Below are 19155 nucleotides of genomic sequence, written 5' to 3'. Positions count from 1 at the left end.
TTCTAAAATATGTCAGAACTGCGAATGGTAACACATACTTGTCCTCCCAGGACTTGGGAGGCAGAGACAGGAGGATCGCAGGTTCGGGGCCTTAGGGAGGCCCTCTTCTGCAACTCAGTGAGACCCTGTTTCAAAATTTATAAAAATAGCCAGGCACGGTGGCACACACTTGTAATCCCCACACTTGGGAGGCTGAGACAGGAGGATGGTGCAGGTTCAAAGCCAGCCTCAGCTACTTAGTGAGGCTCTCAGCAACTTAGACCCTGTTTCCAAATAAAGTATAAAAAATAGGGCTGAAAATATAGCCCGGAGGTAAAAAGCCTCTGGGTTCCACCCCCAGTACCACACACACACAAATTTTTTTATAAAGAATAAAATAGGGCTGCGGGTGGGGCTTGGAGTTGGAACACCCCTGGGTTCCATCCCTAGTATTGAAAAAAAATACACACACACACACACACACACACACACACACACACACACACACACACATCTAGCCGGGCGTGGTGGCGCACGCTTGTCATCCCCGCGCTTGGGAGGCAGAGACAGGAGGATCGCGCAGGTTCGAAGCCAGCTGCGCTGGCTTAAGAGACCCTGTTTCCAAATAAAAACTGTAAAATAGGCCTGGGAGTGTAGCCTGGATGTAGAAGGGTTCCATCCCCGGTACCACCAAAAGTAAGTAAGTAAGTAAGTAAGTAAGTAAATAAATAAATAAATAAATAAATAAGGCAGCTGCCCTCCACTGCTAGTGTTGTGACCCCAGGTCCAGCGGCCCTGGACCTTCCCAGTGGTCCCTCCTGCCGGCACTCCCGGGACCCTGCAGGGCCTCTTCACAAGCCCCGTTTCCACCCGCTCACCCTCAGGTTTTCCACAGCACAGCAGCGGCGTTGACACTGGGGGTCAGACGGCGCGTTCCTCGGCTGGACTTTGCCACGAAGCCTGCTCGCCCAGTCCGAGCCCAAGGCCTTCCATGGCCGTCGAGGCCTCCCACCCACACGCAGGCCGGCGGTGCTTCCCCCCTGTCTGCTCTCTGCCTGGCCGCCCTGCGGGTCCCCGGCACCCCTGCCTGGAAGGCGTCACCGGAGACCTGCTCCAAATTCACCATCTCCGAGAGCCACCCAGAACCCACCGCGGCCTGGTCCCAGGACCCGGCACGCCCCTGCCCAAGGTGCCTGCAAGCAGCGATCAGTGTGGCGCCTGCTGCCTATTCCTTCGGGTTAGTGCCTTGTCTTTCTCGGCCTGTAGGCGGGTGGCCCGCGAGAGCAGGGCTTTCTTTCTCTTTCTTCCTACCTTCCTTTCTTCCTTCTTTCCTTTTTCTCTTTTTCCTTTTCTTTCTGTTATTCTGTGCAGTGTCACTAGTGCCCAGGTCAACGCCTAGCAACCCATGGAGCCAGGCGTGGTGCTGCACGCCCCTGATCCCAGTACTCGGGAGGCTGAGACAGGAGGCCCCGCAGCTTGAAGGCCAGCAAGTAGGGAGATTCTCCTCAACGGGGCAAGATCTTGTTTCAAAATAAATATATTGCCGGGCGTGGTGGTACACGCTTGTAATCCCCGCGCTTGGGAGGCGGAGACAGGAAGATCGCGCTATTTCGAAGCCAGCCACGCTGGCTTAAGAGACCATGTTTCCAAATAAAAATAAAATAGGTCTGGGAGTGTAGCCCGGAGGTAGAAGGGCTTCCAGGAAACCCAGTACCACCAAAGAAAATAAATAAATAAATAAATAAATAAATAGGGCTGGGGGTGTAGCTCAGAGGGAGTATGCCCCTGGGTTCAATCCCTAGTACCACAAAACAAACAAAAAACGATATTCATTGAAAGACTGAATTAAACCAGACTTCTTCTAGGACTTCCATCTCAGACTCTGAGACTTCAAATGAGATTGGCTAATCCACATCCCCAGCTCTTTATTTATTCTTATTATTGTTATTATTATTGTTATTTATTACTTCAAACTTTGCGATAGGGTCTCCCTAAGTTACCCAGGGTAGCCTCAAAATTGTGATCCTACTACTTTAGCCTCCCAAGTTGCTGGGATTATAGTGTGTACCACCACACCTGGCTAACGTGTGTGTGTGTGTGTGTGTGTGTGTGTGTGTGTGTGTGTGTTGCTCCAAGCTACCGCCAAGCTACACTCCCAGCCTATTTTAATTCTTATTTTGAAACAGGGTCTTGCTAAGTTGCTTCAAACCTCGCTGAGTTGCTGAAGCTGGACTCAAACCTGAGACCCTCCTGTCTCAGCCTCCCATGTATTGGGATTGCAGGCCTGCTCCCATGCTCAGCATTCTAACTTGTTTGTCAAAGGGCATAAGAGATGATCCAGGTCAGAGCAAGGGAAGACCACCGTGAGGCTTGCAGAAGCTCAGGCTTTATCTCCCCCATCCGTCCCTGGTGGGAGAAAAGGGCCTGTCATGCAGAAGAGCAGAGAATCAAAGGAAGTTTTCACACTTCTCTTTTAGGAGTATATTTTTTTCTTATTTAAAAAATAATACTGATTTTATTTTTAGGGGGAAGAGGGAAAACAATCCATGGAAAAGTGACTTTCCAACCAAAATGGTGAGGAAGGCATGCATGGATATGGGAAAGACAGGCGCAAACATATGGAAGACAGGTGTGAACAGAGAAGACAGGTGTGAACAGAGAAGACAGGTGTGAACAGAGAAGACAGGTGTGAACAGGGAAGGCAGGTGTGTAGATGGGAAGACAGGTGTATAGATGGGAAGACAGGGGTGGACAGGGATGACAGGTGTGAACAGGGAAGACCGGTGTGTAGATGGGAAGACAGGGTGGACAGGGATGACTGACAGGTGTGAACACAGGAAGGCAGGTGTGACTGGTGTAGAGATGGGGAGATGGGGGACAGGTGTGAACACGGGGACAGCTGGACCTTAGTGAAGGTAGGCTTACCCCTGGCCACATGTAGTGAGAGATGGGGCTTCCCTTTCGCTTTATAGAGTAAAGGGAAGGCTTTGAGGTATCGAAAATCTGGGCTTTGGGGAAAAGGAGGACCAAGAATGTTTCCTAAACGTCGAGGGGAAGTCTCCTTGGCCGCCGCAGTCTAGCTGGCCTCCTCCAGATCCAACAGGTCGTCCACGTATTCCACGACCTCCCCCTGTAAGAGACAACAGGATGCCTGGTGAGGTGGTGAGCTGACTTTCAAGGTGCGGTGGGCAGAGGCCTGCTGGCCAGACGTCTGCCTGGACCAAAGCAGGTTTCCTCCACTGCCTGGGGCCCAGAGGACCGGGTTTCCTCTCTCCCTGCAGAAGAGAACTCAGTGCCCACTCCATGTGGACTCCGTGCCGAGTGCCCTGCCACCCCATAGATGGCCTGTGTGAGCACACAGCCCAACACCCTCTGACGGCCCACCTAGCGCCTGTCCCTCCTCCCTCTCATTGGCCATTCCCCCACGGGGCACGGCCCATCACGTCCTCTCTACCTGCACCACACTATTGAAACGCAGCAGCCAACCTGTCGCCATCCAGTAGCGTGCCGGCCTCTGGGGACTGGCCACGGCACCCGCCATCCTGTCTGGCTTTGCTTTAAGGAGACCTGGCCCGAGACACGGGCCCGAGCATTGCTTCCTAGCTTGTAAGGTGCACACGAGCACGGCTGGGAAGCTGATGTTATAGTCTCAATCTCTCTTTTCTTGTATTTATTTTTGTTTTTTGTTTTTTGCAATACCGGGGATTGAACCCAAGGCGCTCTACCACTGAGCTATACCCCCAGCCCATTTTATGTCTTTATTTTCAGACAGGGTCTTGCCAAGTTGCTGAGACTGGCCTCAGACTTGTAATCCTCCTGTCTCAGCCTCCCAAGTACTGAGATTACAGGTGTACCCTGCCAGGCCTGGATTTTTTCCTGTTTCATAGATAAAGAACTGGGGCTTGGTTCCTTACTGCCAACAACTCTGTCCCTTGGGAATGTGTACGCAGAAACAGTTCCAACAATGGCGTATTCAGAGGAGCCTCACCTGAGACCAGCACCGTGGGAAAACCAGTCCTGAGGCTGAGGTCTCCTCAGACGGCCCAGCAGCCCACAGCACTCTGCCCCCAGGCTTCCCGTCCGGGACACGAAGGGTCAGAACAGAACACGCCCACGGGGCTCTAGCAGCCCCAACGTGGCACAGCTCCAGGTCCTTCCAGAAGGATCCTTTTGGTTTGTTCCAAACACCTCTCTACGCAACACCCTAATGACAGCTTTGCTATGGCTCAGCCGCTCCTCCACAAAAAGACAACTTCATAACCAGCTGAGAGCAGAGTGGAGCGATGCGCGCTTGTAAGCCCAGTACTTGGGAGGCGGAGACAGGAGGATCCCAGGCTCGAGGATAGCCTCAGCAAGTAGTGAGACCCTCATCAAACTAGAGTGACCCTGTTTCAAAGTAAAAATAAAAAACAGGCCTGGGAGCCGGGCGTGGTGGCGCACGCTTGTAATCCCCGCGCTTGGGAGGCAGAGACAGGAGGATCGCGCAGGTTCGAAGCCAGCCGCACTGGCTTAAGAGACCCTGTTTCCAAATAAATAAAATATAAAAAATAGGTCTGGGAGTGTAGCCCGGAGGTAGAAGGGCTTCCAGGAACCCCAGTACCACCAAAAAAAAAAAAAAAAAAAAAATAGAGTTGTCCAGGAGAGACTTAATCTGGAATTTCAAGGAAGTCCAGAGAACAAAAAAAAATGCATATAGCAGTATGTAATTTACAAATAAATAAATATAATAGTCCTTTTTTTTTTTTTTTTTGGTGGTACTGGGGTTCCTGGAAACCCTTCTACCTCCGGGCTACACTCCCAGACCTATTTTTACATTTTTATTTGGAAACAGGGTCTCCTAAGCCAGCACACGCGGCTGGCTTCGAACCTGCACGATCCTCCTGTCTCAGCCTCCCAAGCGCGGGGATTGCAAGCGTGCGCCACCACGCCCGGCTAATAGTCTGGTTAAAAAAAAAAGTAGGCTGGGCGTGGTGGAGCACGCTTGCAATCCCAGCGCTTGGGAGGCTGAGACAGGAGGATTGCACAGGTTCGAAGCCAGCCTCAGCTACTTAGTGAGGCTCTCAGCAACTTAGTGAGACCCTGTTTCCAAATAAAGTAAAAAATATGTCTGGGAGTATAGCCCGGAGGTAGAAAAGCCCCTGGGTTCCACCCCCAGTATCACCAAAAATAAATAAATAAATAAAAATAAAATAAATAAAGTCAAATACTGAAGCCAGGCATGGTGGTGCACACTTGTAATCCCAGTACTGGGGTAACTGAAACAAGAGAGTCACAGGTTCACGGCCAGCCTCAGCAACTCAGTGAGACCCTGCTTCAAAATAAAGAATAAAAGTAGGGCTGGGGTGTGGCTAGGAGGTAGAATGCTCCTGGGTTTTATCCCTAGTACCACACACACACATGCACGCACGCACGTACGCACACACGCACACACCCACGCATGCACGCACACACGATGGCTGATTATAGTGGATTCCTCCAGCATCTCCCCAAATATACTTCACCATGAGGAAATAAGGCGCCACAGCCCGGGCTCTGACTCTCATGAAACCACCGCGCAACCATCTGCCTCCAGGTCCCTCCTGATTCTTTGTGTGTGTGTGTGTGTGTGTGTGTGTGTGTGTGTGTGTGTGTGTGGTACTAGGGGTGGAACCCAGAGGCTTTCTACCTCCGGGCTACACTCCCAGACCTGTTTTATATTTTATTTGGAAACAGGGTCTCACTAAGTAGCTGAGGCTGGCTTCGAGCCTGCGCGATCCTCCTGTCTCAGCCTCCAAAGTATGGGGATTACAAGCGTGTGCCACCACGCCCGGCATAGTTCCCTCCTGATTCTTATTCCAGGGACAATTCCCCCCTTCTCCCGCACCTTCAGCTAAGACGCGAGTAGTATTTTCTCTCCACCAAAGGTGTACTGAGCACACTTACCTCGTCGTCGTCCATGACGTGTTCCTTAGCAAAGTCATACAGCTCTTTCTGGAGTGTGGTCACATTGAAGAACTGAACGGCTTCCTGTCGGACACCAACAGGGAACAGCTAAGATGACTGGGCTTTTTTTTTTTTTTTTTTTGCAGGTCTAGCGATGGAACCCAGGGGCATATGACCTCCGAGCCACACCCCCAGCCCTATTTTTTATCCTTTATTTTGAAACAGGGTCTCATTAAGTTACGGAGGGCCTCGCTAAGTAGCTCGGGCTGTCCAGAAACTGTAATCCTCCTGTCTCAGCCTCCCAAATGCTGGGATTACAAGTGTGTGCCACCACACCCGATTTATGACTGAGCTTTTGATGTCAGAATTGGGAAGGGGTAACAGGGAATGGTATTTCTCTCTGGGGTGATGAAAATTAATTAATTTATTTATTTATTTAGGTACTGGGAAATTGAATTCGGGGGCATTCTACCTCCAGGCTACAACCCCAGCTTTATTTTATTTTTTATTTTATTTTTTGTGGTACTGGGGATGGAATCCTGGGGCATTCTACCTCCAAGCTATACTTTCAGCCCTATTTTTTATTTTTTATTTTGAAACAGGGTCTCACTGAGCTGCAGAGGGCCTCACTAAGTAGCTGAGACTGTCCGTGAACTATGATCCCAATCCTCCTGTCTCAGCCTCCCAAATGCTGGGATGACGAGCGTGTGCCACCAGCCACCACAACCTGCTCTTATTTTTATTTTTGAAACATTGTCTCGCTAGGTTGCTAAGAGTCTCACTGTTTGGTGAAGCTGTCCTCAAACCTTCTCCTATCTCAAGGGCTCAAATTCTGGGATTATGAACGTGCGTCTCCATGCCTAGCTTATAGAAATGTTTAAAAGTAGATAGTGGCAATGGTGGCACGATGCTATGAACGTACAGCCACTGAGTTATATAGTTTAAGATGGTGAATTCCAGTGGGGCCCAGTGGTACACGCCTATAATTCTAGTATTCGGGAGGCTGAGACAGGAGGATCACAGTTCGCGGCCAGCCTCAGCTACTTAGTGAGGCCCTCTATAACTTAGTAAGACCCTGTTTCAAAATAAAGAATAAAAGCCGGGCGTGGTGGTACACGCTTGTAATCCCAGCATTTGGAAAGAGGCTGAGATCGAAGGATCGCAGTTCGTGGACAGCCTCAGCTACTTAGTGAGGCCCTTTGCAACTCAGTGAGACCCTGTTTCAAAATAAAGAATCAAAAATAGGGCTGGGGGTGTAGCTCAGAGGTTGAATGTCCCTGGGTTCCATCCCCAGTACTGAAAAAAAAAAAATAATAAAAAAAAGATAGAGGGCTGGGGGTGTAGCTTAGAGGTAGAATGCCTTTCGGTTCAATCCCCAGTATTGTAAAAAAAAAAAAGAAAGAAAGAAAGAAAAATATCATAAAGTAGGTATAGGAGTGCGGAACGGAGAAATCTTTCTGGGGTTGTTAGAAAGACTACACGAGTTGCATAAAGCTGCCAGACATGTGTGAAGTATGGCTTTGCTTTTGTAGAAATGAGCAAGTACAGGCTGTCTCTGTGCTTAAGGTTATAAAGCGAGGGATAAAGAGAAGGCATGACATAATGGGGAAATTTCACTTTCCAAGGAAAATATTTTTGCAGTGTTTGACATTTGCAGTGTTCATGGTTTTCGGAAACCAGAATAAAGCAGCAAAATGTCAAAACAAAAACAATGAAAACCAATGAGATTCCTTCGTTTTTGAACCCTCCCTCCCCCTCTGTCTCTGTTTCTCTTTTTTCTCTCTTCCTCTCTCTCTCTCCCTCTCTCTCTCTCTCTCTGTCAGTACTTGGACTTGAATCTAGGGGCATTCTTTTTCTTTTTTTTTTCAGTACTGGGAATAGAATCCAGGGACCTTCTACCTCCAAGCTACACCCCCAGCCCTATTTCTTATTCTTAATTTATTTTATTTATTTTATTTTTATTTTTTGTGGTACTGGGGGTGGAACCCAAAGGCTTTCTACCTCCAGGCTATACTCCCAGACCTATTTTATATTTTATTTGGAAACAGGGTCTCACTAAGTTGCTGAGAGCCTCACTAAGTAGCTGAGGCTGGCTTCGAACCTGCGCGATTCTCCTGTCTCAGCCTCCCAAGCGTGGGGATCACAAGTGTGCGCCACCACGCCCGGCTCTTATTCTTTATTTTGATACAGGGTCTCACTAAGTTGCAAAGGGCCTCACAAAGTAGCTGAGGCTGTCTGTGAACCATGATCCTCCTGTCTCAGCCTCCCAAATGCTGGGATTACAAACATGTGCCACCACGCTCGGGTAAGGGGCATTCTACTTCCAAGCTATACCCCAGCTTTTTTTTTTTTTTTTTTTTTTTTTTTTGCGAGTCTGGGGATGGAACCCAGGGACACTTGACCTGTGAGCTACACCCCCTGCCCTATTTTTTATTCTTTATTTTGAAACCGGGTCTCACTGAGTTGCAGAGAGCCTTACTAAGTAGCTGAGGCTGTCCGTGAACCGCGATCCTCCGGTCTCAGCCTCCCGAATGCTGGGATTACAAGCGTGCGCCACCACGCCCGGCTGCCTTTTGTATTTTTAAATTTAATTAAATTAATTAATTAATTTATTTATTTATTTATTTTTTGGTGGTACTGGGGTTCCTGGAAGCCCTTCTACCTCCGGGCTACACTCCCAGACCTATTTTTACATTTTTATTTGGAAACAGGGTCTCCTAAGCCAGCGCGTGTGGCTGACTTCAAACCTGCGCGATCCTCCTGTCTCTGCCTCCCAAGCGCGGGGATTACAAGCGTGCACCACCACGCCTGGCGTGTAGTTTTTAATTTTAAAACAGAGGGCCTAGCCAGGCGTGGTGGCGCATGCTTGTAATCCCCTCGCTTGGGAGGCGGAGACAGGAGGATCACATAGGTTTGAGGCCAGCTGCACTGGCTTAAGAGACCCTGTTTCCAAATAAAAATATAAAATAGGTCTGGGAGTATAGCCCAGCAGTAGAAGGGCTTCTAGGAACCCCAGTACCACCAAAAAAATATAAAAAAACAAATAAAAACAAATAAAACAGAGGGCCTCACTAAGTTGCTGAGGCTGTCCTTGAGCCTGCAATCCTCCTGTCTCGGCCTCCCAAATACTGGGATTACAGGCATGTGCCGTCATACCCGGCAGTACCTTGGGAGCCATGAAAGAGAGTTTTGCTAAGTTACTGAGGCTGACCACAAACCTGCCATCCTCCTGTCTCGGCTTCCCAAGCCCTGGGATGGCAGGTGTGAGCCCTCCTGCCCTTTCCCCTAAGAGGCCAGGTAGTCTCCAAACAGTAAAGAAAAGAAGGGGAAAGAAGAGCGGGGCTCGGGGCCTGGAACTCACAGGCCTGGGCTGGAAGTGCTCGTCCGAGAGGCCCCACTTGTCCCTGTGGAACTGATAGTACACCAGGTTCTGCCGCATGACTTTGTCGTCCGGGTCGAAGAGCAGGTAGCTGACCGCACAGGGGGCCGCGTTCTGCAGGTCGCTCACTGGGTGCGGGAGAGAAGAGGACAGACAGGCACGTGAGCCAGCCGTGCCCGCAAGCCCTGAAGCCCAGCTTCCTGGAGAACACCGTCCTGGAGGAGCCCCGTCTCTGCAGCCCTCCCCCAGAACTCCGGTCATCAGTCGGAATCAGAGTGGCAGCCCCGAGGCCAGATTTGAAACACAGAGGTTCCCTGTTGGAAAGATGCCTTAGCAAGCCAGGCGTGGCGGTGCACGCTCGTCATCCCAGCATGTAGGAGGCTGAGACAGGAGGACCGCGGTTCGCGGACAGCCTCAGCTACTTAGGCCCTCTACAACTCAGTGAGACCCATTTTCAAAATAAAGAATAAAAAGTAGGGCAGGGGGAGTAGCTTGGAGGTCAAATACCCCCTGGGTTCCATCCCCAGACCCGCAAAAAAAAAAAAAAAAAAAAAAAAAAAAAGGACAGCAACCTAGAAAGACCCCGTTTCAAAAATAAATAAATAAAACAAAAGCCAGGTGTGGTGGTGCACGCTTGTAATCCCAGTACTTGGAAGGCTGAGACAGGAAGATCACAGGTTCTCGGCCAGCCTCAGCTATTTAGTGAGGCCCTCCACAACTTAGTGAGACCTTGTTTCAAAATAAAGAATTAAAAAAAGTAGGTCTGGGGGTGTAGTTCGGAGGTAGAATGCTCCTGGGTTCCATCCCCAGACCCGCAAAAAAAACAACAACAACAACAACAAAAAACAAGCAGGCTTCCCATTTGGAGCCTGTAATTCCTGGGTCCCATCCAGATGGGACCAATTTCTCCAGACAGATAGCCATCTACAACTAAACCAGTCTTGGAAGACATAAAGGACGGTGGGCCCTCGGGGGAGGCAGAGACGGGAAGCCACCCAGACCTCTAGCTTCCTCCTTAGGATGGACCCACCTCCATCACAGCCATCTGCAGGGCTTGGGGTTTGTCTTGGGGACAAGAGGAATGTGGCAAAGAGTTGGAGACGATGATGAGACTGGAGCCCTTAGGTACTGATTCCGGCACATTCCACTTTGACTTAATAAGGAAGAACCTTTATGCCCAAGCTCTGGTTGGCAGGAGTCACCGGGGCTCTCACGTGAGTAAATTGTGCCCTCTAGTGACTACCTCCTGTAATGACGCTTAAAAACCCAAACTAGCTGGGAATGGTGGCTCACCCTTGTAATCCCAGCATTTGGGAGGCTGAGACGCGAGGATTGCTGTTCATGGACAGCCCCAGCTACTTAATAAGGCCCCCCGCAACTTACTGAGATCCTGTTTCCAAATAAAAAGTAAAAATAGGGCTGGAGGTATAGCTCGGAGGCAGAATGTCCCTGGGTTCCATCCCCAGTACCGCAAAAAAGGGAGGAAGGAAGGAAGGGAGAGAGGGAGGGAGGGAGGGAGGAAGGCAGGCAGGCAGGCCGGGCTCCCAGACACCAGCCATCCCCACTAGAGGCTGCTGCCTCTGCCCACGATGACCCTCCTGAGAGGAGCCTGAGCAGCGCCGCTCCCTCTGAGCTAGGCTCTCCCACTGGCCTCCCGGGTTCACCAGTGTGTCGTACACACGCTCCGGGTTGGGGCAGAGCGAGGAGCAGCTGGAAGGAGGCTCTTGCGGTCTGAAAGGTGAGCTGAAGATGGGGAGGGAGAGACGCTGATCATGAAAACCAGCCCTGGTGCGTACGGGCTGCCAGGGGCCAATGCGTGGCTATTATCCTGTCTCAGATCCAGTAGCTCCTTTATTCCTCGGGACGACCCCAAGAGGGAGCGACGATCTCTCCTTCCCAGAGGAGGAAACTCAAACGTAGGGAAGTCAGAGAGCGACACCCTGCGTTCAGCCCGCTCAGGCTCCAGGCTGCCTCTGAGCCCCAGGCCAGGCGCCGGTACTGCTCACGGGCTGTCAAGGGGACCCTGGGCTCTCAGCAACCGCAGGTGTGGGTTCCTACCTGAGTCTTTGGGGGATGAAACGCCTCGCCCCAGACCCCACCGATTACTTACACTTATAATAAGCAAACTGCAAGTAGTGGTACATGGTGGCGACGAATTTCTCCACGGGATAGCCGCCGATGACCGGGGTGAGGTTCTCTTCACACTGCAGTTTGCATTCTAGAACTTCTATATAATGATCTGAAACACACACACACACACGGACAAAAGTTTTCAGAATAGCACGTCCATTACTTTCTTTTTTTTTTTTTCTTTTTCTTTTGTGGTATTGGGGTTTGAATCCAGGGGCATTCTAACCTCTAAAGGACACCCCAGCCCTATTTTTATTTTTATTTTGAAACAGGGTCTTGCTAATTTATTTTTCTTAATTTTATTTTATTTATTTATTTATTTATTTATTTTGCAGGTCTGCGGATGGAACCCAAGGGCATTCGACCTCCGAGCTACACCCCCTGCCCTATTTTTTATTCTTTATTTTGACACAGGGTGTCACTAAGTTGCGGAGGGACTCACTAAGTAGCTGAGGCTGTCCGTGAACCCATGATCCTCCAGTTTCAGCCTCCCGAATGCTGGGATTACAAGGCTGTTCCACCACGCCCTGCCTTGGGTCATTCTTGTGTTTTCTACACTTCCTAGAGAAAGTATACATTGTTTTATAATAAGAAAAGGAAATTTTAAAATGTTACCTTAGTAATGATCACTCAAGGCCCACTAAAATTCTCTATATGCGAGATCTCTGTAATAGGAGCTACAAAGTTGCCTTTGTTCGTTGGCTGGTTGGTTGGTTTTCTTTTTCTTTTTTTGTGGTGCTGGGGATTGAACCTGGAGGCATTCTACCTCAGAGTTACCAGCCCAATTTTTTTTTATATTTTTTATTTTTTTATTTATTTATTTATTTATTTATTTATTTATTTATTTATTTATTGCTGTATTGGGAATGGATCCCAGGGGCATATCCTGCCTCCGAGCTACACCCCCAGCCCTATTTTTTATTCTTTATTTTGAAACAGGGTGTAACTGAATTGCAAAGGTCCTCACTAAGTAGCTGAGGCTGGCTGCAAAGCTGATCCTCCTGTTTCAGCCTCCCGACTACTGGTCTTAGAAGCATGCGCCACCATGCCTGGCCAGGTTTTATTTTTCCAGTAGCCTTGGTGCAACGTGACGGAGCAGGGCTGACCAGGAGGCCCCTCAGCAAGTGTGTGCTAGAATGTTCTATCAGCTTTTCCAAAGGCACCTGGGAAGTGTGGGCGACGCGTGGTTACTCATCCGTATGAAGGCACACAAGGTGCTCAGAGGCCACTCAGCCCCTGGAAGGCTCAGGCCCACCCAGAGTGGCATGAGGGGTGCCGCCCACTCCAGCACACCGCCGGCACCCACCTGCTATGGACAGGTAGAAGTCCTTGAAGTCTCTGATCTCCCTGGAGCCCTCGCAGGCGGCCAGGCACTCATAAAAGGCTTTGAAGAAGTCGGGCAGGGCCAGCTCCATGTCGGTGATGGAGGTCCTCCAGTTCTCGCCATTGTAGGCTCGCACTGCGCGGACGAACAGGCTCTGAAAGGCAAAGAGAAGCCCTGACGGCCCCTTCCCCAGGGCGGAGGGAGAGGGGACGGGTGCCTGCAGAAGGAACCGAGACCATCCCCACGTTCTGCTTCTGCGTGCGTGCGGGGGTGTGTGATTGAACCCAGGAGCAGTCTACCTCTGAGCTACACCCCCTGCCCTTTTAATTTTTACTTACTTACTTTATATATATATATATATTTTTTTTTTTAATTTTAATTAATTAATTTATTTATTTATTTTGCATGTCTGGGGATGAAAGCCAGGGGCATTCAACCTCCAAGCTACAGCCCCTGCCCTGTTTTTTATTCTGTATGTGTGTGTGTGTGTGTGTGTGTGTGTGTGTGTGTGTGTGATACTGGGGATGGAACCCAGGGGCCTTCAACCTCTGGGCTATACCCCAGACTTATTTTATATTTTATTTGGAAACAAGGTCTCACTAAGTTGCTGAGAGTGTCACTAAGCTGCTGAGGCTGACTTCGAACCTGCGTAATCCTCCTGTCTCAGCCTTCTAAGATGGGATTACAAGCATGCACCACCATGCCCAGCTCTTAATTTTTATTCTTTATTTTGAAACAGGGTCTCACTGAGTTGTAAAGGGCCTCACTTAGTAGCTGAGGCTGTCAGCGAACTGCAATCCTCCTGTCTCAGCCTCCCAAACGCTGGAATTACAAGCGTGTGCCACCACGCCTGGCTAATTTTTATTCTTGAAGCAGGGTCTCATTAGATTAATGAGAGTCTCACTACATTGCTGAGGCTGGCCTTGAACCTTCAATCCCACTGTCTCAGTCTCCTAAATACTGGGATTACAGGCATGTGCCACCCCACCTGGCTTCTCCCTAAACTTAATGAAGCCACCCTGACTCTTAGCCTGTTTTGCATATCATCCCAGAGGTGAAACACCTATAAAGACTTAAATATAGTAATAGAATATATAATTATGTAATATGTAATTGAAAAATTGGAAAAAAAATAAAGGGAAGGTAGTTTTAAAATCATCATGTAAGCCGGGCATGGTGGCACACACTTGTAATCCCCACACTTGGGAGGCTGAGACAGGAGGATCACTCAGGTTCGAAGCCAGCCTCAGCTACTTAGTGAGGCTCTCAGCAACTTAGTGAGACCCTGTTTCCAAACAAAATATAAAATAGGTCTGGGAGTATAGCCCGGAGGTAGAAAGCCTCTGGGTTCCACCCCCAGTACCACCAAAAATAAATAAATAAATAAAAATCATCATGTAATATAAAAACTCTGGTTTTTTTTTTTTTTTTTTTTTTTTTTTTTTTTTTTGCGGTACTGGGGATGAAGCCAGAGGCATTTGACCTCCCAGCTATACCCCCTGCCCTATTTTTATTCTTTATTTGGAAGCAGGGTCTCACTGAGTTGCAAAGGGCCTCACTAAGAGGCTGAGGCTGGCTGGGAACCCAGATCCTCCCGTCTCAGCCTCCCGAATGCTGAGGTTACAGGCGTGCGCCACCACGCCCGGCTCCTGAAAACTTCATCTGTGCTAGAAGCACAGCATTGTATGATTGCAATGTTCATTACACATTGTCCCCAGAATCACTAGAGGTCTTTTTTTTTTTTTTTTTGCAGGTCTGGGGATGGAACCCAGGGGCATTTGACCTCCGAGCTATACCCCCGGCCCAATTTTTTATTCTTAATTTTGAAACAGGGTCTCACTGAGTTGCAGAGGCTCTCACTAAGTAGCTGAGGCTGGTTTGAACCTGCGACCCTCCTGTCTCAGCCTCCCAAGTGCCGGGATTACAGGCCGGCACCACCACGCCCCGCTGAGCTCCTGGAACATTGCATCCTGTGGATCCGCTGCGGACGTCCAGACGCACCTCATAAGACTTGGTTTCCAGGTCTCTGATGTGGTCCTCGGCGCCGGGCAGGCTCTGGTAGTACGCCATATTCCTCTTCATCATGTCATCGTTGGGATGCTTCAGTAGAAAGGTGTGGGCAGCCGCAATGGCCTTGGGGAGGTTGTTGGCCTAAGGGCAAAGAAAAAGATGGCCACCACTCAGCTGGCTGCTGAGCACTGAGTTCTGCAAAACCAGACTTCTTTTCTTTTTTTTTTTTTTTTTTTTGCATTGTACTGGAGATGGAACCCAGGGGCATTCTATCTCTGAGCTATACTTGCAGCCCTATTTTTTATTCTTTATTTTGAAACAGGGTCTCACTGAGTTGCAAAGGGCCTCACTAAGTAGCTGAGGCTGTCCACAAAGCATGATCCTCCAGTCTCAGCCTCCCAAATTCTGGAATTACAAGCGTGCGCCACTATGCCTGGCTGAATAATAAAAATTAAAAAAAAAATGTTTAGGCCAACCGTGGTGGCACACACTTGTAATCCCAGTACTTGGGAGGTTGAGACAGGAAGATCCCAGGTTCGAGAACAGCCTTCACAGTAGTGAGACTCTCATCAACCTAGTGAGATCCTATTTCAAAATAAAAATAAAAAATAAGGCTTGGGATGCAGCTCAGAGGTAGAATGCCCCTGGGTTCTAGCCCCAGCACCTCCCTGACACACACACAACAACAAGTTTACCCCTTGATTGTGTGTCTTAATCTTGGTATAAACTTTACAAGCTACACAAAACAGTTAGACAAGTCTTTTCTAGCTTGAAAAACAGTGTTTGTGGCCAGTTGCATGGCACTTGCCTGTAATCCCAGTATTTGGGAGGCTGAGACAGGATTGCAGTTTGGAGGCCAGCCTCCGCAACCTCGTGAGGCCCTCCACAACTTAGTAAGGCCGGGCGTGGTGGCGCATGCTTGTAATCCCAGCATTTGGGAGGCTGAGACAAGAGGATCGCGGTTAGCAAACAGCCTCAGCTACTTAGACCCTGTTTCAAAATAAAGAATAAAAATTAGGGTTGGGGGTAGAGCTCGGGGGTAGAATGCCCCGGCACCACAAAAAATAAAATAAAATAAAAACAGGGCTGGGACAGGTCAGAGGGAGAATGCCTCTGAGTTCAATCCCCAGTAACACACACACACACACACACACACACACACACACACACACGGAATGGTGGAGGGAGAGAGAAATAGCACTTATATAAGCCACCTGTTATTTTCCATATTCTAGAATATTATTATCATCATCCCCAAGTTCTATTCTGAAATTGTTTCTTTATTACTGTCTGAACAAACTTCCACAAAACTGATACTTTATATAAAACTGTAAGCATAGAACTCCCCCAGCTTTTCTTGGGAAAGGGATGTATTATTTTTTTTTTACTCAGATGAACCAACACACAGACCTGTGGCTCTGCTGTCTCAGCGGAAATATGAAAAACAGAATTTATGATCCACAAAGACAAAGTTGAAAAACAAAGCCCAAAGCACTTCTACCTCCAGAATGTGGGATATGCCAAGAATCTGTTTCTGTGGTCATCAGAATAAATGCAATAGAGTCCCTGAGAAATCGTTTTCAACCAGAGAAAGCAGGGACTGGGCTGTGCAAGGGGCCCTCGGGGCCAAACCCCAGAGACCCGCCAAGCCAGAGCGTGTGTCCCGCGACAGGGACTTCAGCCCGTTCTTAAAACTTGATGGGTGCGTAGCAGCAAGGCCGCCAAGGACAGAGAGCTGCAATTTGGGGCTATTTTTATTTTTAGCCTGCAATCACAGAACTGAAGCAGCCCTGAAAAGGAGGCGGTGAACTGTGTTAAATTCTACATGAGAACACAGGAGGCTGAGAGGGTCAATCCTGACGAGCCCCGGCCCAAGATGCAGACACGGGCCCTCACACAATCCCTGGCCCCCCGGGGCCCAGATGTCGTCCTCTAAGACGAACTTGCTGGCTCTATTAAAGCGAGTCTAACTCAAAAGGCAAGTCTTTTCCTTTTTGAGGGTGCTAGCGACTGAGCACAGGGGCCTTTCACCTCTGCTCTACACCTTCAGTTCTTTTTATTTTTGTTTGGAAACAGGGTTTCGCCAGACTGTTGAGAGTCTAAGTTTCTGAGGCTAGCCTCGAATCTGATCCTCCTGTTTGGGGCTCCAAAGTACTAATATTACAGCTCTGCACCACTGCCGGCCGGCTCAAAAGGCGATTTTCAAGGTAGGTACAGAAAAGAGAGATCTGGGCTCAAATAACAGGTAACCAGTTTGGTAGGTGCCAGACACCACCCTGTGTTTTATGTACCTAGTTTCTATCTTAGAAAAACTCTTCCAGAACACTTCTTTTTTGTGTGTGTGTGGTACTGAGGATGGAACCCAGGGGTCTTCTACCTCCGGGCTACACTCCCAGACCTACTTTATATTTTATTCGGAAACAGGGTCTCTTAAGCCAGTTGAGGCTGGCTTTGAACCTGCGCGATCCTCCTGACTCAGCCTCCCAAGCGCCGGGATTACAAGCGTGCGGCGCCTACGTCCAACCTACATACACCCTCACACCCCCAGCCCATTTTTATTTCTTGTTTTGAAACAGGGGCTCGCTATGCCGCCGAGAGTCTCGCTAGATTACAGAAATTGTCCTTACACCTGTCTCAGCCTCCCTGACTACTGGATTAATGGCGTACTGCACCAAACCCGGCTTCCTTTCTTCTTCTTTTTCTATTGCGGTACTGGGGATGGAACCCAGGGGCATTCTACTTCAGAGCTCCACCCCCAGCCCTATTTTTTTATTCTTTATTTGGAAACAGGGTCTCACTGAGTTCCAAAGGGCCTCACTAAGTAGCCGAAGCTGTCCACGAACCGCGATCCTCCGGTCCCAGCCTCCCAAATGCTGGGATTACAGGCGAGAGCCACCAGGCCCTGTTCCCTTTCATCTTTTGAGATGAAGGAGGGGCAGGATTTGGAGGTGACCCGCGGCAGCGCCACGTGGCGGAGGAGCGGGGCGAGAAAGGTTGGTGGCCCCAGGGAGAGAGGCGGGGCCTATGGGATCTGGTCCCGGACCAGCCTGGGGTGTGCCCTGGGTTCCGGGGCGGGGCCTGGGGATTTGGGCGGGGACTGAGCGTGACCTCGGCACCCTGGGGCAGAACCTGGGCGTGGCCTGTGAGTGTTGAGGGCGTGGTCTAGTATGGGGCGTGGCCCAGCGCGGCGGGGTTCTGAGTGGATGGGCGTGGCCAGGAATCCCGGGGCGTGGTCTAGGAAGGCGAGGGGCGTGGCCCGGGCTCGGGGGCGGGGCCGACTTGCCTTGAAGTAGGCGAACTGCAGGAACTTGTAGGGCTCGCGGCGCTGGAATTCGGCCAGCACCTCGCGGCTGGGCTGCGACTGGCGGAAGGCGGGCAGGCCCTGCTTGCAGCGCTTGAGGCAGTGCGCGCGGCGCAGCAGGGCCCCGAAGAGGCGCAGCTCGGCGAGGCGGGCCGGGCCGGCGGCGGGCGCGGGCGCCGCGCTGCAGTTGCGGTGGCAGAAGGCCTCGCTGTCGCGCAGCAGGCGGTGCAGCCGCAGGCTGATCTCCAGGTAGCCCGCGCTCTCGGCCCAGCGCTCGCCGCTGTACTGGTCCAGCGCGTGGCGGTAGGCCGACTCGAGCGGCATCAGCTCGTCCCGCGGGAAGCTGCGGAAGCTGTAGTGCTCGTACTGCGCCCGCGCGCAGCCCAGGCTCAGCAGCGCCAGCAGCGCGGCCGCCCGGCCCGGCTCCATCGCGGCGGAAGGAGGGGCCGAGGAGGAGGGGAGGAGGAGGGGGGTGGGGAGGAGGAGGGAAGGAGGAGGGTGGGGAGGAGGAGGGGAGGAGGAGGAGGGGCCGAGGAGGAGGGGAGGAGGAGGAGGGTGGGGAGGAGTAGGAGGAGGAGGGGAGGAGGAGGAGGGGCCGAGGAGGAGGGGCCGAGGAGGAGGAGGGGAGGAGGAGGAGGGTGGGGAGGAGGAGGAGGAGGGAAGGAGGAGGGTGGGGAGGAGGAGGAGGAGGAGGGGCCGAGGAGGAGGGGAGGAGGAGGAGGAGGCGGACCCCGGCTCCGGGCCGCCCCGCCCAGCGCGGATGGAGGCGGCGTCGGCGCCCGGGCCAGGCTCCCCGAGGGTGCTTCTGCACGCTATTTACTATTCATCACTTGAACGCTTGAGCTCGCGAATTCCTGGGTCCCGCCCTGGGAGGGGACTGAGGATTTGCACTTCCAAGAAGCACCCCGCTGAGGCTGGTGCTGCAGGTTTAGAGGTTAGCCTTTTTTCTTTTCTTTTTTCTTTTTTTCTTTTTTTTTGCATTTTTGCAGTGGGGGGCACGTGATGGACCACTGAGCTACATCTCCAGCCCTAGAGGCCACACTTTTTTTTTTTTTTGGTGGTGGTGCTGGCGGTGGAACCCAGAGGCTTTCTACCTCCGGGCTATACTCC

General features: G+C 50.6%; 1 protein-coding gene across 4 annotated transcripts; it reads right to left on the bottom strand.

The window, feature by feature from the left end:
• Positions 1 to 3055: 3055 nt before the first annotated feature.
• On the bottom strand, positions 3056 to 18474 carry CRTAP (cartilage associated protein; the record flags this gene model as incomplete). 4 transcript variants are annotated; one of them, XM_080715916.1, is made up of 7 exons in its annotated part: positions 3056 to 3109; positions 5902 to 5985; positions 9263 to 9408; positions 11391 to 11519; positions 12717 to 12888; positions 14736 to 14885; positions 18028 to 18474. In XM_080715916.1, the coding sequence occupies 7 exons, from the start codon at positions 18472 to 18474 to the stop codon at positions 3056 to 3058; spliced, it is 1182 nt and encodes a 393-aa protein (XP_080572042.1). The 4 variants fall into 4 exon arrangements, with proteins under 4 accessions (XP_080572042.1, XP_080572043.1, XP_080572044.1 ...); XM_080715917.1 differs by lacking the exon at positions 5902 to 5985; XM_080715918.1 differs by lacking the exon at positions 11391 to 11519.
• Between the last annotated feature and the right edge of the window lie 681 nt (positions 18475 to 19155).

Source organism: Muscardinus avellanarius (genome assembly GCF_963383645.1).
Source record: "Muscardinus avellanarius genome assembly, chromosome: 18".
Taxonomy (NCBI): domain Eukaryota; kingdom Metazoa; phylum Chordata; class Mammalia; order Rodentia; family Gliridae; genus Muscardinus; species Muscardinus avellanarius.
This window is presented reverse-complemented; position numbering and strand designations above follow the sequence as displayed.